The sequence below is a fragment of the Sphaerodactylus townsendi genome, linkage group LG12 (genome assembly GCF_021028975.2).
Source record: "Sphaerodactylus townsendi isolate TG3544 linkage group LG12, MPM_Stown_v2.3, whole genome shotgun sequence".
NCBI classification, from domain to species: Eukaryota; Metazoa; Chordata; class Lepidosauria; order Squamata; family Sphaerodactylidae; genus Sphaerodactylus; species Sphaerodactylus townsendi.
Window position 1 is genome coordinate 29307079 of NC_059436.1, and position 19112 is coordinate 29326190.

Genomic DNA, 19112 nt, shown 5'->3' on the forward strand with positions numbered 1-19112 from the left:
TATGTTGTCCACCACCCAGAGCCCTTTGGGGGTAGGGCGGTATACAAAACCCAGTAACTAACAAACAAACAAACAAACAAACAAACAAACAAAATTTGTTTGATGCAAGCTTCTGAGAAAGAGCATGGTCAAAGCATGTTTGCATGCTGCGGGCCCAGAAAGGTATGCATGTTTGCAAGCTCCTGCAACATTGGTGCCACATCCCTTGCCTGTGGCACTGGAGATTTTTTTCAGACTGTTTTTCAAAAAGTGGTATTTGCTATTTACTGAGTGGGAGCAACCTTATTATAAAAACAAACCTCTTGAGATATTTCTGGTTTGATCCCAAGAAGCTGGACAGAAAGTCAGAGTAGGCAATTCTTGCCTTAATGGACTGGTGGTATGGCTCAGTTTAAGGCTGTTTCATTTGTTCATGACTCCTATAGTTACCACCAGTCATGAAGTGTTGATTAATCCATACATATATGTGTAAAACTGACCCGTAAACCCCATGTGTGCCAGGATTTGTGGAGCAATTACATGAGAGGTAATCTGCATATATTATGGAATCCTTGGAGGCTTGGTTGATTGATGTTGTTTTGTCTTCTTTTTTAACTATCTGGTTCTTTGAACACAAAGCTTCATATCTGAATTCCTAATTTTGCCTGCTAGATCCCAAAACCTTAATGACACCAACAAGGAATGGAAATATTAGCTGTTCTCTAGAAGCTAATAATCCACACTTGAGATTAAATTTGGAAGCTGTTCAAAAATAAATTTCATTTTAAGCGCATTTTAACTGATTTAGCAAAACGGTTAGCCTGAAGATTCCTAGAGAAAGATGGCATCTAATGAAGGAAGCACCTAGGGAGCCTTGTCTTCTCAGGCTGATGAATGAAATGGGGTTTAATTGGCAGCGGCTAACACTGAGATCTGCCTGGCTCTGGCATCTGAAGCCTGTCTTGCTTTGTTCTGAGCTTTGCACAGTTGCATATACTTTTGGATTCTCAGTCATTTATCCTCAGTCATATATGTGGCACGCCAGCAGTGACTATGACATGTGACAAAAACCAGCAGATGTGAATACATAATATAATAAGCATTTGCATAAATCTGTGGAGCTTTCAAATGTGTTCTAAACCCTGGGGATTAAAATGGCCCAGAAGCAAACTGTGCCAAATAATACTGATGATGGGTAGAAGCCTTTTCTGTGATGTTGCTTGCTATCATGGACTGAGCTGATTGGTCTGTCATTTAGCTTGGATGGGACCCAGCTGGCCATGGGGCAGGAAGAGATGATGGGAGGGCAAATATGCATTGTTACAGATGGCTGGCTCTCTAATGACATCTTCTACCTACAATATTGCCGTTGGTGTTTAACTTATATTGCTCCTGGCCACCAGCAGACCTGCAGGACTATAGCCTTTTAGGAATCTTCCTGATAAACTGCTCCCTTGAGCAAGGAGTGTTTCCGGGTGGGTTGAAGGAGGCAGTGGTCTGCCCACTCTTAAAAAGACCATCTTTAGATCCTGGTGATCTGGCCAATTACTGCCCCGTTTCGAACTTGTCGTTTCTGGGGAAGGTAATTGAGAGAGTGGTATTGGAGCAGCTTCAGGGTTTCCTGGAGGATGCATCGGTGCTCGATCCCTTCCAGTCCAGTTTCCGTGCTGGGCATGGGACGGAGACCGTCCTCATTGCCATCACAGATATGCTCCGCATGCAGCTAGACCAAGGCAGATCGGCGCTGCTTGTGTTACTTGATCTCACAGCAGCGTTTGATGTGGTCGATCACAACCTTTTGATCCACCGCCTGGCAGCCTCTGGAGTGTGGGGCATTGTCCTGCAATGGATTGCCTCGTTTCTCCAGGGTCGGGGTCAGCAGGTATGGTGTGGGGATGAGGCCTCCCAAAGGGCTCCACTTAGTTGTGGGGTTCCTCAGGGGGCCTTGCTTTCCCCGCTTTTATTTAATATCTACATGCGACCCCTTGCTCAGCTGGTGCGGAGCTTTGGGCTGGTCTGTCACCAATATGCGGATGACACCCAGCTCATTCTGTTGATATGGAGAGGGGCTGACCTCTGCCCCTGCAGCTCTACAGCATTGTTTGGAGTTGGTGCAGCTGGTTGGTTGAGGCAGAGTAGGTTAAAACTTAATCCAACGAAGAGCGGAGGAGTCCCTCTGGCTGGGCCGGGAGGAGAGACCGAGGGAACCAGCCGCCTATTTTTTTTGGGAAGGGTGCGTTTTGGCCCCGACATCCCTAGCCACCCCAGCCTGGGGGGGGTCCGCCTGGACTCTACTTTTGTCAATGGAGAGCCAGGTATGGCCCATGTAACCAAGTTTCGCGTTTTTTTTTCATCTTAAGCCAGAGCCACGGCAGTTGGCTCGCTATCGCTCCCGGTCCGACGTGGCCACTGTGGTCCATCTGACGGTCACCTGAGGTTGGATTACATGCTTCAACTTCGCTTTCTGGCGGGCCTTCCCTTGAGATTGATCGGAAGTTGAAGCTGGTCCAGAATGCAGTGGCACGGCTTCTTGCAGGTGGTGATTATTTAGATCCTATCACCCCTGTACTATGCCGTCTGCCCTGGCTCCCAGTGGAGTGCCGGCCCGTCTTCAAGGTGTTGGTAATAACCTTTAAGACCTTACGCGGCATGGGGCCCTCATACCTATGGGACCACATCACCCCTTATGTCCCACATAGGCCACTACGTTCAGCGGTGGCGGAACTGCTGGTGACCCCTAGCCCCGCGACGATGCAGCTGGCCTCGACCCGGGCCAGGGCCTTTACGGCTCTGGCCCCTAGCCTGGTGGAATGCTCTACCTCCATTGGTCCGGGCCCTGCGGGACCTTGGTGAGTTCCGCAGGGCCTGCAAAACAGAGCTATTCCACCTGGCCTTTGGAGAGGCTGGCCGCAGTTTTACTGCCCCCCACTGAAACTGAAATCGGAATTGAAATTGAGGCTGCCAACTTCCATCCTCTGTCATCTTGGTCGGGCCCACTGTTGATTCCATCTGGGCCCGCCTGTTCCCTCCCTTTCTTCTTCTTCTTTTTTTCTTTTATTTTTTCCTTTTTCTTTTAGCCTTGGGATCGGGCGCCTGTTTTAAACTGTTTAAATTGTTTAAACTGTCGAGCTGTTTTAAACTGTGTGTAACTGCTGCTGGAGTTTTAAATGTGTTAAGTTATGCTGTTTGAGTTGCTGTTGGAGAACAGCCATGTTGGGAGCCGCCACGAGCCCTTCGGGGAAGAGGCGGCCTATAAGTCTAATTAATTGATTGATTGATTGATTGATTGATTGATTGATTGATTGATTGATTGATTGATTGATTGATTGATTGATTGATTGATTGATTGATTGATTGATTGAAGGGCCATTCAGCCCCTGGGTGGAGACAGACTTGAACATAATTTGAAAGCAGGATGTAGATTCATCTCACTTACACTGTCGTGCATACAGGTTTCCAGGTATATTTATAGTTTCAAAAGCTGCTTGATGAGAGAAGGTATTAGCACAAGAAGAAATGTATTTGTGTGCAAACAAGAAGTAGTAACACCTCTAAACTATTGTTTCTGGTTCTCCCCAAATCCATTGTCTGTGTCCATCTGAAGTAGCTTATTAAACTCTTCTTGTAGATGGAGATTGAACTGAGAGATGGTGGCTTGTCCAAGGCTGCCTAATTGGAATTGTGACCCATTGGCTGGGCATCTGCAGTGAAAGGTCCTCAGGGACAGATGCTGGGAAAGCTCTTTCTCTGCCTGAGACCCTGGAGAGCTATGGGTACTCCTGGTAGAGCATACTGGACCCATATAAATTCATTGCTGAGGTGAGAGTTGAATTGTAGACTTCCTAGCTCACACACTTCTGGCACAGTCCTAAACAGTCACAAACTTCACAGTCCATTGAAGAAAATGGATTTATAAAGATGTAGCTCTGCTTAGCGTTGCACTGTTAGCCACTGCATTCTACCAGTTCCTATGGTGGCAAGGACAGAAGAAGGGGACCTTATTTCTTACTAGCTGGAAGAATCTTTGGGTAATTTTACCCATGAAGGGGTGTGGGGATTCCAAGTTAAATTTGCCTTCTTGGTCATGCTCCATTCTGTTTCTGTGTTTTGCAGTCTGATGGGACTATCCTGGCAATTGCTTTGCTGATCCTTTTGTTTCTGCTGGCGTTGGCTCTCCTGTGGTGGTTCTGGCCTCTGTGCTGCACTGTGGTAAGTCTTTGACAGTTCTTGCATTGTCACCTCTGTGAAGATAGGCCAGTGCCTCAAGATGAAAAAAAGCACAGCCATTCCATTGGCTATTTGGTTGCCAGCCATAGGTTGTCCTTTCTATCCATCACAAGTACTCTCTTGTGTATTGCTGAAGTCAAAGCTGGTTAATTCCTTGCAGTATATAATCCCAGGACCTTCTTTCAACACTATTTAAACCTCAGTCTTAAAAGTGGTCAACCAGTATCAGGCATGAATCATCTTCACATTTAAGCTGCAGCAGCAGGTTGTGGAATCATCTGCTCCCTGCTTAACTTTCTCCCATCTTTCATTAGATGATTCCATGTGAAGACGCTTGTTGATATATGACCTTAATCCCTCAACTGCCACCAGCAGTAGCTTGGTTCAGTCAGTTCTTTCCCTCAGGCACTTACGGGAAATAATTCCTTCCCTCTCCTCGAGCTACATACCTCCTAGCAGACACACCTGGTTCTTTCAAAGTTGGCCAGTGCTCTGTCTGTTCTGCCTGTCTGCCAAGTTTGGACAATTTATCCAAATTGTTTTGTGAAGACAGAAATGTGCCTTTGAATTAGCTTCAATCAGTTCTGTTTTCAGTTTAAAAAAATACATATTGGTGGGGGAGGTGATTTTGGGTGCAGCAAAGAGCAATGTGAAGTCACTTCTAAAAAACAAAGCAAAACGAATATTTCACCCAGATCAGAATAAGCTGTTCTCTAGAAATATATTGTACAGCTTTGTTTTTTTTTTGTCCATATCCATTCCGAAAAGTGAAATCACCATTTAAGGAGCTGTAATGGCCATAATGCATCATATTAGATTGTGAAATGGGTTTGGTAATTAAAATTATTAAATATGATTCAGTGAGGTCTTGATGTGCCACTTGTTCTGTTTCACTGTTGCAGTAAAGGGCCAGACAGCCCATAAAATGAGAGATGAAAGGGTGGCAGTCCTCCTGTCTGTCCTTTCCCAGTATTCAACCAACTTCCTGTAACTTCTAAGGATTGTAGTTTTGACTGGAATGGGCTGATCAAAGGTGGTTTAAAGGGGTTCATTCATCACACTGCTGGTCAAACAGGTATGGCAGTGTGTTTTTATTATTTCTTAAACCTGCAAACCTGTTTGATAAGAAGCAATTGTGGAACAGATATAATACACAAGTGTACTATGAGGACTTGCAGAAAATAAAGCCGAGTAGATCTGGGGATTCTGGATGCAACAAATTAGTAGGCATCTACTTGCAGAGTTTTCTGCCTAAAGCCTCTAGACGTGGTATTTCTAGCCAGAGAAGGGAAGAGTTTGGAGTGCTGCAGATGAAGTTTGGGCAGAGGTCTGGACTGGAAGCTGTGCAAGCCACCCCTTCCTTCTCACAGCATAGTGGCTATGAACAGACTGTCCAGCCAAACCAAGGACTGTGGTGGGACGTCTGTTCCAGGCACGATCTCTGAACTTGCATAAACTTTTACCCTTGTTTACGTCATTGCAGATGAAGGTTTTTGATTGCTAAACGCTTCCTTTAAAGCCCATGAAATTAACTACAGAAGTAAAGAGTTACTTTCAGGTATTGCTGTTTTGAGGAAAATCTTAAACATTTTGTAAGATAATAACCAGGCTGTAACAGATGTGGACAGAAAGGCCAAGAAAAATACAATGAGAGAAACTGCTGTAAATCCTGAACAATTTAAGCTGCTCACTTCTCCTCTTCATTCTCCCATCCCACCCCTTCTGCTGATAATGGATGTAGATGTTGCCACACATCTGAACCTAATCTATAGTAAAATTCTACTTATTATTTGGGTAGATTGACACAGATATCTTTCTACCACATGTTTTATCATACATCTGTATGAGCTACCCTGGGGAGGGGAAAGTACTTCATCCTGGGCACAAACAAGTGACTTCTCACATGGTTATACGCATAGTGTGTGCTTGGTAAATGGTTCTACATAACCAAAGCTGTGTGAATCCTACAGTTAATCAGGGGGTAATTGTAAAAGCTGAGGAGGCAAAGGTTGTGAGTTCAGCTTTCAGCTAATAGCAGGTTTCACTTTTAAATGAACATGTTTCTGTCTCTTAATATATACTTGAAAATGCCTGCTGAGGATTCAGAAGCCTGGGGGCTTGCTGAGGAAGGCTTCCAATGCTTGGAGGTGCAGTTACAGCATTCGGCAAATATTGTTGCCCCTCGTACAATAAATTATGCACAACGGTAAATAAACAAACGTAATAAAATACAAGAGCCCATACACACTTACTTAATTTGCCTAATTTAGATAAGATTTGGACTTCAGCTTCCGTAAGCAAAGAAATTGGTTTTCTGGTGTGAAGGCTTTTTAATCAAGTTGTTCGCTTTGGGTGGACTCACTGGCTCCTTACGCATTTGCAGAATAATGCACATTTAATCCACTTTCACAATTGTTTGCAAGTGGACTTTGCTTTTTCGCATAGTAAAATCCAGCTGCAAAGTGCATTTAAAGTGGATTAAAAGTGCATTATTCTGCATGTGCGAAAGGGCTCACTGTCTCTCCTAAAGATCTAATAAGAGAAGGTGGAATTGAATAGGTACCATACAGGCACAGAAAGGGTTGTCCCTTCATGTGATGTGGTCCCAAGATGGATTCAGTCTCCTGCAGTTGCCGTTTTTGGGGGGTAGGTGGGGAGGTGAATTGTTGTAAATATCTAGACATGGGGTTTTCAGTCTCTTATCCAGCTGTTGAATGCCAATTTAGTGGAATCCAGAGTGGGCATTTTAGGTGCCTCTGAAGTTGCTCCCACCCAGTTGTGCTTGCAGATGAGATAAACTGCCAACCATTTAGGATTGGTGGTAATTGCTTACATCAAACACACCGATGGATGTGTGCCACAATTCTTTTGCACGTCTCGGCATCCACACATCAACCAGTGTTGATTCCAGATGTAGCACTGTTATAATTCCCAAGCTGAAATATGGAAATCATCACTCAGTTGATAATACATAGAGTTCAGTCGGTGGCTGTTCGAAAGTCAGCTGTTTTATGTTTTTGGGCAGAATTCCTATCCATTTCTAGGCAGCTGGGTCTAAGCAGGTGAATGTCTCAGAACTTGGGCACACGAGAAAGAGTTTCAGCTTTTCCCCAACATCATTTTCCCAGCATGAAATAGCTATTGTGGTGGGCCTTTTGGGAAAACGTGTGACTCAGGGAACCTGCGTGTTTCTCCAAATAGTTCTACCATGGGAAAATTTCAGATTGAGGAAATGCATGGGGTATGGAGTCTGGAAGCCCTCCTTTCCAACATGTCCTGGTCCTAATTGTCTACCCCACATATAGGAATTGAGAAGTATTTCCCAAACTAGGGTTCATGGCCCATAAGTGGGTTGCAAAGTCTGCTGAAATGGGATGCAAGCTGCTAATGGCGGCTCTTCCCTTCCACTCCTTGCTAGCTGACCAGCAGTTTTTAGTAGCAATGCTAAAGATCTAACTGTGCCGCAAACCAGAAAAGGGGGGTTCTTGCCTAAAACAGAAGTAGCCACTTTGTCATCTCCTCCTTTTCCTCCTCAGTAGGTAGCTGAGGCAAACTCTGGGGTGCTTGCAAAACACACTAAGCAGCAGTTTCTGCTGCAGCAAAACTGTTTTCTGCCTCCCCCCTTCATTTGCAACTAACAGGAAAAGACAGTGAGAGGCTGAGGATCTGCAGTGGGAGTGGCAGTGAGAGGGAGATAGTGAGCTGCTTGAAGCTTATCCCTTCACACATCTGGCTTAGGGACCGGCAAGCACAGCTGTTGCTTTGAAGCTCCTCTCCTACTTTTTTAGGGACACTGTTTTGCTGCAACCTTTTTGGCAGTTCTGAGGGGGTTTTTAAAATCAGGAGCTCTTGCCTTGCTGCACTCCATTTTTCTCTTTCCTTTGGCTGACCCCTCCTCATTTCCTTCAATGTTAATAGCACTTAACTGTTTTTCAGCCAAAGTGCATTTTTACACCTGCTGTGGCAGTTGCAACAAATGGCCAAAGCAATGACCATGAAAGTTTCTGCTGTGGCTCCAGGGCTGTGTGCGTGTGAGGGTGCTTGCATGCTTGTTGGGTGGTGGTGGTCATGGTCAGTAGTGCAGAGATTATTATACTTGGTAGTCCACAGGGGAGAGAGTCAGTGTGGTGTAGTGGTTAAAGTGTCAGACTAGGATCTGGGAAGCCCAGGTGAGAATCCCCCAATGCACCTTAGAAACTCGCTGGGGACCTTGGGCCAGTCAACCACACTCAGCCTTGACCCAGGCAGGTATTCAGATGGGAGACCTCCAAGGAATACCCAGGGAGTGAAGTGGAGGCAGGCGATGGCAAACCACCTCTGAATATCTCTTGTCTTGAAAACCCCATGGGATCGCCATGAGTTAGCTGTGACTGGACAGCGCGTGCGTGCACACACACACACAAAGTCCACAAGGGAGAAGCTTCAGGACCCAGCTGCTCTTAAATCACAATTTATATACATCCTCTGGCCCCATCTCTCCAAGCAGTATGCTGGAATGAATGACAGGGTAGCCCATTGAGAACAGCAGGAGTTGCTAGCACTTGATATAGAGGGAGCCAGAAATGACCATTGGTTTGCATCATGGAAATCTGTTATAGCAAGCAAAAGTTGCAATAAAAATGCAGAATGGATTTGAATGAAGGTCTCTGGCCTGAGAGACTCTGTTTTGGGACTGGAGCAACACCCCCCACCTCCCAGTATAATAATGGCCCCTGGAAAATTACAGGTCCCAGAGTGAAATGATAGCCCCTGGCAGTAGCAGAAGGGTTCTGGGTCTGGAATGACATCCCCCAGAGCAGAATGTCAGTCCCTAGGAATAGGATCATTGCTCTTGGACTTGAATGATGGCCCTTGGAAGTATCATAAGTGTCAAGGACAAGAATGAGGGCCCCAGACTGGAATGAGGCCCCCGAGAATAGCTTGAGGGCTCTGGGCCTGGAATGATCATCCTCAGAGTCGAATGATAGTCATTTTAGTCCCAGAGCACTGGTGGGGGTGGGGGTGAATTCTTAACAGTATTGTAAGAGAAAGGATCTTCATGTTTGGAAGCTGAAGCTTTCATGTAATAGGGAGCAACTCTCTTTTCTGTGTTTTGCTTTCTCAGTCTTCTTTTCGGAAGAAGTAAGTGGGTAGAAAAGACTAGGATCCTGGCATTGTATGCCCTGGTGAGGAATTGGGCAAACCACTCTCTATCTGCTTCTATGTGACTGATTCTGCATGGGTCAAAACAGGTGTAGGGTGGCATGCAATCTGTTTGCGGGGGGACTTCGCACAGGCCTGCCCCATTTTATTTCCCCCAACTCAAGTTTTTCGAAAATCGCTAGACTAGTGATGCTTTTTGAAAAATCCTGGATTGCAGCTGCTCTCCCATGAATGGCCAGGCAGGAGGCGCTTTATTTCCCTCCCTTCCACCATGCCATCCACAGTCAGGGAGAATCTGCCTGCCATTGCCCAGCCATCGCAGGGAGGCACCTTTTCCTTTAAAAACAATTCAGGTTGCATCTGTGTAGCTACGCAGGTACAGCCGGTCATATTGTGGGATGATCGGCACGGCTGTACGGGATTCATTTATGCATGCCTGTGTAGCTATGCATGTTTTGCTGGATTATTTATTTTAAGAGAAGTGTTTCCATGTGAAGGTGTGAAATGGAATGCCTGCATGGAATGCACGTGAATGGGAAAACAGGAAAACTGGTTCCTTTAGCACGACTTACAACCCATTATGCATTTGCTGTGCGGAACTGACCTGAATTTCTCTGAAGTAAATACTACTATTTAATGTAATGAGGCTTACTTACAAGGCAGTTATGCCCACTTACCTGGGAGTAAGCCCTGTTCAATACAGTGATTTACTTCTGAGTAGATGTGCATAGGATAATCTATGATCAGGGAGTTATGTTCTTTCATTTGCATGGAAAAAGCGTAACTAACTTTGTGTCATAAATATTTAAACAAATTTCACACTAATAGGTGCATTAAGTAAATTTTTACTTGGGTAACTTGAGTAATGGTTATAAAATAGGCACTCTTGCAGTTAAAATGCATGAAAGCAGTAGCTGCCAAAAATCTACGGTCCAAAATTCATGTGACAATAAATTATTGTGTCACCACACCAAGTAAATTTGAACTTGTGGGTCCCCATGCCAGAAAATTTGGGAACCAAAGATTTGGAGAATACAGAGGACAGAAGCTGGGTTGAGGTAAGGCACTGTTCCAAATGTCAAACACCTCACAGTAGGTTTTCTGGAAGGAAAAATAGGGGAAGAAGCATTTCTTAGAGATCCTTGTTTCTCATTCTGGATTTCAGTTTGCCCAAAGGAGTCTAAATTTTTGGAGGAAATAGAGGAAAGTATTTAAAGACGAGAGAAGCAGGCTTGATTAATACTGAGGATGAAGCTTGAGAGGAAACAGGCCCTCAGCTGCAACCCCAAGGAGCAATTAAGATATAACTTTCACATTTTCCCATCAGTACGGAGGAAACATAATGAGGTTCAAAATTCTGTGACCGCCACCCATTCCAGTGGGGGAGATAAAGACTGGCATCAATCCTTCATCCTATTAGAATGATCTCCAATTTAAAAAAAATAAAATAAAAGGGGGAAAAGAATTTTTAAAATCATGAGAAATCATCTGAGTAAAATGTTCCTGTTGGAATTAGAATGACGTCTGTTGAAACTGAATCGCCAAACCCACCAAAATCCACGGGGAAGTTTTCCAGCCCAAATTCTGTGATAATGAGCTGCAGCTGAACATGATAGTGGACACTTTCTAGAATAACATCCAACAATATCCAGGGTGGGCCTTTACTTTACTTTCAGGGCAGTCCTATGCAGAGTTTCGCCAGTCTGTCCCTTGAGTTCAATGGGTTTAGAATGGAAGCACTCTTTATAGAATTTTCCTGTCGAGGCCTTAAGCCTCTGCATTGGTATTGGTATGGTTTAGTTTCGAGAGAGGTTGCTTGTTTCTAAAAATGGACTTAATTTCAGCATTCTGAAACTGAATGGGCCAGAATTTGAGGCAACACCTCCTGAATTTGGCCCTGCTTAATTGTCTAATTAATGATGATCAAATAGGCGGGGCTTTTGTTGCACACATTCTGTAGGGAGTGCTGGTTGCCATTCAGATTTTAAGAAAGAAAGAAAGAAAGAAGAAAGAAAGAAAGAAAGAAAGAAAGAAAGAAAGAAAGAAAGAAAGAAAGAAAGAAAGAAAGAAAGAAAGAAAGAAAGAAAGAGTCTGCTTTTAATTTCAATTCCCATCTGAGCAGGGATGGACTTTCCATATTAAATGAAGTCGGCTGCATGTACATATTGTTTTTTTCTTGGAGCAGAATGTTAAATCTAAATGTTAGACTTCAGCTGTCATGGCCAAAAACTTTGGATGTGAATACATCTGCAACATAGGAGGGGTCTTGGAAGTCCTTGAGAAGTGGAGGGAGACCCAGACAAAGAAACTATTGAAGCAAACCCTTAGACAGACGTCCTCAGGGAAAGGGGTGGAAACACCTCAACTGTCTTGCTCCTGAGAATGTTTCCTTGTTGATGTCTCCTGTTAACTGCTGGCTCCTCCCTGGAAACTTCATCTCCTCTGAGCAACCTACCTTTGCCCTCAAACTATTCTCACATAACCATCTCCCTAGAAGACACAGTTTAGAAACAAAGTTCTGAGGCAATACTTTGGGAGTTAAATGCACAGTGCTCCCAGTCTTTCTTTTTCAGAGAGCTTAAACATGGGGGCCTACTGGCCCTGCATTGGTAAGATCAATCAGAGCCCTACACATTGACTATTTAAAGGACAAACAAGATTATGAGATCCATGCACAAAAACTTCAGTTTGTCATTATTTTGGCCTGAGAGCTTCTCTACTTCAGGTATGCAGGTTCAAGAGCACCCACCTCCCTGCAGGTGCATTTCTCTCTTGGGCCTCTTCTGCACATGCAGGATAATGCACTTTCAATCCACTTTCACAATTGGTTGCAGGTGGATTTTGCTGTTGCACACAGTAAAATCCAGCTGCAAAGTGCATTAAAAGCGGATTGAAAGTGCATTATTCTGCATGTGCAGAAGGGGGCTTGAAGTGTCACTAGTACATTCTGTTGTCTACCAAACTATAGAACGTGGATTTGGCAGATGTTCAGCTTTCTGAGAATTTCAGCTTTCCTTCCTTGTGGTTGTGAAGATGTTCCTGAAAGTGGGTGGCTGATTCCTTCTAAAACCCAAGAAGTAGCTGACCAACATTTCCGGCATTTAAGCGATGCGGTATCAGAAGGCCACACTGCTCCTTATTTCTTTGTAATGCAAGCTAAACCAGAAAAATTTAGTCAACGTTATACAGATAAATGCTCGACAGGTTTGGAATATGAGAGGCGAATATGCAAATACTCAGTTTGTTAGTTGCAAACATAACTCCTTTTTGTGGCATAGAATTTGGGCTTATTAGTGCCAAGCTAGATGTAGTGAGATTCCCTGAAACTGATCATATCACAGCCAAACATTATATGTGGGAAACAGTTCTGCACCTGTACCCTCTGCGGCTAAGAAGGGTGCAGGATAAAGGCTCTTCTCCTCCTATTTCATGGATGATCCAAATCAGGCTCTGCTACACTTGGAATTTTGTTTCCCCTGTGTAAACACAATCAGAGGCAGGCTGGGGAAACCCCAGAAATGACTTATGTAAACTGTCTAATCTAATTTGGGTCCTTAGATGCAGAATTTTACTTACTAATTTTAGTTCATTGTACACAAAATCTTGGAAATGAACCATATATAAGCGCCTGGAAAACAAGTGGGTATAAGTGCCTGGAAAACAAAACAAATGCTATGGGGTGCTTTTGTTTCACTTTACTCATAGAGTCAGGATTTAGTACATGGATTTCAAAAAGCTTGGTTCTGGGCTCAGGGGAGATGCTTGAGGTGTCTCTCTGTTCCAGCTTTCCTGCTGTTTGTTGCTCTTGGAGAGAAGACCTGCACGTTTGCCAGATGCTTGTTGAGCTGGAGATGCAAAATTATGTGTAAAATAACAGTCTCACCCCCACATCAGCCCTGTTTCTATGACAAAGACACTGCCGGTTGAGCTTTTAAAACTCGTACCCAAATTATCTGCCTTTTCTCCTAATATTGGAGGAACCCCTAAAGCGTGCAGGCATTTTGTTACCAAGCTTTTGGGGAGAGATGCTATTAAATCTAAAATGAGGGATCAAATGCAGCTGTTTTGTGCTGATGAGGAAATGTCAGAACAACTCTGGTAAGAAGGAACGTTTGGGACCATGGCCCATTCCAGAGCCTTTTGGCTCCAGGCCCTGTAAACCACAAAAGCCCAGCTTCCTAACTGTATGCAAAAGACAGGAGAATTATATACACCATCCCTGGTTTCCTTGGAGGAACAGTGGGAAGGAATGTGACAGATAGAACTGAGCATCTATGTAGCATCTTTAGAAGAAAGTGCTTTATCTTATCTCAGTGATTCTTACAACCCCCTTGTAAGATCAGCCAATATATTTTATGATGTAGCTTTTGAGAGGAATCAGAGGCTCATTCCACACATGCAAAATAATTCACTTTCAAACTGCTTTCAGTGCTCTTTGAAGCTGTGCGGAATGGCAAAATCCACTTGCAAACAGTTGTGAAAGTGGTTTGAAAACGCATTATTTTGCGTGTGCAGAAGGAGCCAGAGTAAGTTGCTTACTTAACGATCTTTCTGACAAAGGTAAGAACAGTCTGGACTTACTGATGTCTGTTTGTGTGCTGTGACTTTTTAGTGGAGAGGAAAAAACAGAATGCTCATTCTTAGAAGTGCTTGGTTAATATGCCACATGTCTGGGAATGAGTTCTGACTTAGTTCAAATCCTGCCTACAACACAGGAAGGCTGGGTTCTCATTCCCATTCAACCACAAAGTTCTCTGAGTGATCTTGGTCCATTTATTATCTGTCAGCCTAACCTCCCTTGCAGGAGGGTCATAATGATAAAGTGAGGAGGAGACCCTTTGTACTACCCTGAACTCCTTGGGGAAAAGGCTCTATACTGGTGGCTCTGGCTTTAACCTTCTGTGTTTATTGTTTATTCCTTTTAGATCATTAAGGAGCCACCCCCACCCCCTATGGAAGACAGCGAGGTAAGAATCTGTTGTGCTTTCTTGCATTGTTGCAACTCTTGGTGGTTTTTTATTATTCCTTTATGCCTTTGAGATGCACTTCCTTTTCTCAACCTCACCCTATACTTTGTTCAGAGCTAACCCAAGGATTTGGGGCTCCATAGGCTTGGGTAGGGGAATTACTGCCCACTTCCCCACCCCCTGCTGCTGTGGGGAGTCAGGGATACATTACCTGCTGTCCTTACCACTCCCCTGCACCATGGGGGAGGGAAGGAGGAAAAGACCCCACCAAAGTGCCTCTTAGTGGGCAGGACTCAGCAGCAACTGGGCTGATTAACTCCTTTTCACCGCTGATGCCCTACTAGAGTTGCCAGCCTTCGAATGGGAAATTCCTGGATAATTGGGAGTAGAGTCTGGAAAGGGCAGTGTTTGGAGAGGTTTCAGCAGGGTATGATGCCATTAAGTCTGCCCTGCAAAAAAGCCATTAGCACCAGGGCAGCTGACCTCTGTGGTCTGGAGATCAGAGCTGACCTGTGGAAAGAAAATAGTACATATGCACACACCAGGATAAAAGTGTTCTCATACTGCCCTGCCTGCTTAAAAACTATTGTGTGTCTGGTTGTGGTGGGTTTTCCGGGCTGTGTGGCTATGGTCTGGTGGATCTTGTTCCTAATGTTTCGCCTGCATCTGTGGCTGGCATCTTCAGAGATGTATCACAGAGAGAAGTCTGTTATTGGGTGTCTGTTGGCAACTATTGTCATGGTAGGTCACCCCATAGGTACTTCACCACAATAATGCCTTCAGTGTAGTTTTAGTCCATGCAAACTTAATGCATTACTTAATGCTATATTGAAGGCATTGCTGTGATAAAGCTGTCCTAATAGGAAATTAGGCTCCGTAGAGGGCAACATTGTGTACGGAGGGACCAATCTGCATATTCCTGGGACAATTTGAAAATCCATTGGGATCAGACTTTACCAGTGCCTGATCAGCCAAAATATTTCTGCATGATTGCTATTACTTCTGAGAGTCAATTTCTGTTGCATGGTTAAGCATTGTATAAGAAAGATTGGTGCAAATTTGCAGTGGTTTGGTGGTTAAGAGCAGGTGTACTCTAATCTGGAGGAACCAAGTTTGATTCCCCGCTCTGCCGCCTGAGCTGTGGAGGCTTATCTGGGGAATTCAGATTAGCCTGTACACTCCAACACACACCAGCTGGGTGACCTTGGGCTAGTCACAGTTCTTCTGAGCTCTCTCAGCCCCACCTGCCTGTTTGTTGTGAGGGAGGGAAGGGAAAGGAGTTTGTAAGCCCCTTTGAGTCTCCTACAGGAGAGAAAGGGGGGATATAAATCCAACTCTTCTTCTTCTTCTTCTTCTTCTTCTTCTTCTTCTTCTTCTTCTTCTTCTCTTCTTCTTCTTCTTCTTCTTCTTCTTCAAATGTGTACTATTGTTATATGATTCTAATTTATACTGGAGAAGATTTGATATGAACAGTCATTTTCTTTATCTGACAACAAGAATTCCTTGTAAATTTCTTTTGTTATCTTTGTTTTACAAGATATCCAATACTCAGTATTGTCAGCCCTTTGGTGCAATTTGTTGCTGTTTGTTAGTAGTCCTGTTGCACCTCCCTCATTTATTTATTATGATGAGACTGTGGAGGGCTGCTTCCTGTCTGTTGACTTTGAGGGGCCAATGGTATGATTCAAGATAAGGCAGCTTCATCATTTGTTTTTTTGTGTTCAATGGATCTTTGTTGGCATTGGCAGGGGATTATTATAATGGGGTTTTGATACCGTGCTTTCTTTTTTGTTTTTATTGCATTGGTTGTAAGGTACAGTGAATCCATGAATGGGGAAAGACCGGTGACAAGCATTTTAAACAAATAAATAGCATGAGGATTGTTCAGGGGTGATTTTAGTCTCCACTGAGGACTCTCCATAACTTCAGCCATGGAGTAATTATAATGTTTCAGCTCTAGGACAGTGTTAAGCAGCACTGCCCTTTGTCATGTATTGAAGAGAGGCTGAATTCCCCACCCCCCCCAAAAAAGTGTATGATTGTGGCTGAGTACTGTCTCTTCTCCAGAACTGTGAAATTTTACTCTGAATCATGAACCTAACCAAATTATATTACAGACTGGCTTGAGCATTTCCCCCCTGTTTTGAACTTTGGTTTGGTTTAGGTGAGATCCAAGTGAGCCAACAAAGAAGTCAGTCTTCTGCTAACTAATCTCATGGGTGCAAATACGAACATTTGCAAAACAGCACCCCCCCCCCCCCATTTTAGTTCATAATTGTTGTCTTGAGTCTGCAGGGATTTGCCCACATGATTCTAGGGCCAAGCCACCAGCCAGCCCATAATTGAATAATCTGATGTAATCTTGCCCACATTGTAGAAACACAAGAGCAGACTGCAAAGTCTTGGAATAGCTGAGCACTCAGCAGCATGGCTATAATTTAGAAAAGGTGATGATTACCTCTGTAAAAAGAAGGCTGGTTGCAAAATGTCAGCAAATGGCTTCTTTGAGAAACTGGGCTCCTAGAAGCTGTTGCTCAGGCATTAGACTTCAAGCTTTGCTGATGTCAGCCTGGTTTGACTCTTTGTCCTGTAACTTCCCACCCACCCGCTAGGATTTCATAATTAAGGACAAAGAGGCATTACAGTAGATACATTAGCTCATAACCTATACCAGTCCTAGACCAAATTTTCTTCTGCAAGTGTTTGATGATGTTTCAGCATTGTTGTAATTGATCATTATAATGTAATCCATCACTTCAGTGACCTAGCTATTTTTAAAAGCCTGGGAAAAGCCCCTCTGGTGTCAAGGGGAAAATGGTGACCACGGAAGGTTAAGGCAAGGAGGAACCTGCGGGAGAAAGCATCAGTATGGGTGCTCCATTGCTACTGTCAGTACATCTCAGGGTAAGGGGGGTGGGCACAGCCTGAAGGGCCTTCTCCACAGTGGCCACTACACTGTGGAATGACTTCCCTCCAGAGGTTCACTGAGCACCTTCTCTCTTGGAGTTTTGCCACATGATGAAGACTGTCCTCTTCACAAAGGCATTTGGCTGACCCCCACCCCCACTGGGAGGGCCCTCCAAGATGTTCATACACCCCTACTTTTTGTCAGTAGGTGGGGTGGGTGTGGGAGATTTTCAATTGTGTCTGCATTTTTAGAATGGCATTTTATTGTGTTTTTAGAATGGTGTTTTATTGTTTTTACTGTCATGATTTTAATGCTGCATGTTTTATTGTAACCCTTCCTGAGATTATGGTAAAGGGCAGGTAATACATGTAAATAAAAATATATATCTTCATTCACAGCAACATTGAGAGCCGCATCCAGAACCATCTTTGTGCAGAAGCAGTTATGGCAAAAAAACCCCCACAACCCTCTCCTTTAACAGTAAATAGTTTCTTTATAGTGAAGTAGTGGTGAAATGATAAATCATTTAGATGTTTGTTTTTAATGCAAACTTCCAGGAAGTTTTGAGTTGAAGGAAAAAGTGTATGACAGAAAATGTTTTGCTTTAGAGTCAGGGCCTGCCAGACTCAGATGCCCAAGAAGAGAAAAAATCTTTTGTGATTACACTTGTGTTAAACTTTAATAAACACATTTGTAATCACAAGCAATTTGTTCTCTTCTTGTTAGATGTGAATCCAGTAGTACTTTAGAGACCAACAAAAGTTTCAGGGTATAAGTTTTCAAGAGTTAATGCTTCTTTTGTCAGATCTCTGAAACTTGTTCACTATTTTACTGCAGACCAACATTGCTATCCTCAACAATCTTCAGGGAAAGTAAAAGTTCTCTTCTTGGGTATCCTATAAATTTAAAAGCAAGATCTGGCTGGCTCTGACTTTAAAGTAAGACAAAGTACACTACTGGATTTAGCATGAGAGGTGGAACAAACTCCTGGCTTGCCTTCAGTAGTATACAGTGCCTTGTTTTCACATTCAATTGGGGTCACTGTCAAATATAACTCTCCCCACCTTCCCAAGTGCATGGAGGCCAACATACACACAAATTAGAGTTTATTTGACCCCATTGTCAGATTTGTAAGCTGTTTTTCAGAAGTAGAAGAGCGCAAAGTCAACTAATTCCCCCAGACGTGTGTGTCCAGTTTCACAGAGAATAACCTTCCTTCTCCACTGCAAAGTTGCTGGTGTAGCTTTTATCAGCATCCACTAATCTTTTCCAGATTGTTTCCATTTCCCCCCTTTTTTGCAGGATCTCATTGGCAGATATTTTAAACTCAACCTGAGTACAAATTGCTGAGCTTAATGAAGCAGGAAACGTGTTGTTATTATCCATGAATCCTCCCACATCCCAAAGTGTGGGCAGCATAGGACTGGAATAGTAACCCCCTTTCTCCCCTTCCTTTTCTAATAATCCTGGCCTAACTCCTCTGTTGTGGAGAAGGTGGGAGAAGAGAGAAAGAACTTCTCAGCATAGTAAGGACTCATGAGAAGGCCAAGTCAAGAACAAAAGTGAAGCAGGTTCTGAGGCTGGAAGATGATAATCTAATGAGCAAAATTATATAATTAAAGGTCTAACTTTATATTACACTGCAAACAGCTGCATCACAAGTCTCATCATGATCTGGAAGTTCCCTGCTGAAAGATTCTCAGATCCTGACTTGGATTGGCAATGCAGCATGTGAAGAGTGGGGGTTTAAGATTCCTCCCTCCCATGTCATTTTCCTGACCAGAAACAGTCCTGAGGAGTCACTGAGGAAATGTGTGTATTACCCATCAGTACATATAAGTTTCCCTAGTGGGGCAAATCTGGAGTATCAATCTAATTAAAACTGTAGG

General features: G+C 43.7%; 1 protein-coding gene across 1 annotated transcript in view; it reads left to right on the forward strand.

Moving 5' to 3' along the window:
- The window catches only part of ANTXR1 (ANTXR cell adhesion molecule 1), a 136689-nt gene that overhangs the window by 76950 nt on the left and 40627 nt on the right, over positions 1 to 19112 (forward strand). The window contains exons 13-14 of the mRNA XM_048512724.1: positions 4093 to 4188; positions 14274 to 14315. Coding sequence (XP_048368681.1) covers positions 4093 to 4188; positions 14274 to 14315 — 138 coding nt within the window. The remainder of the gene's footprint in view (positions 1 to 4092; positions 4189 to 14273; positions 14316 to 19112) is intronic.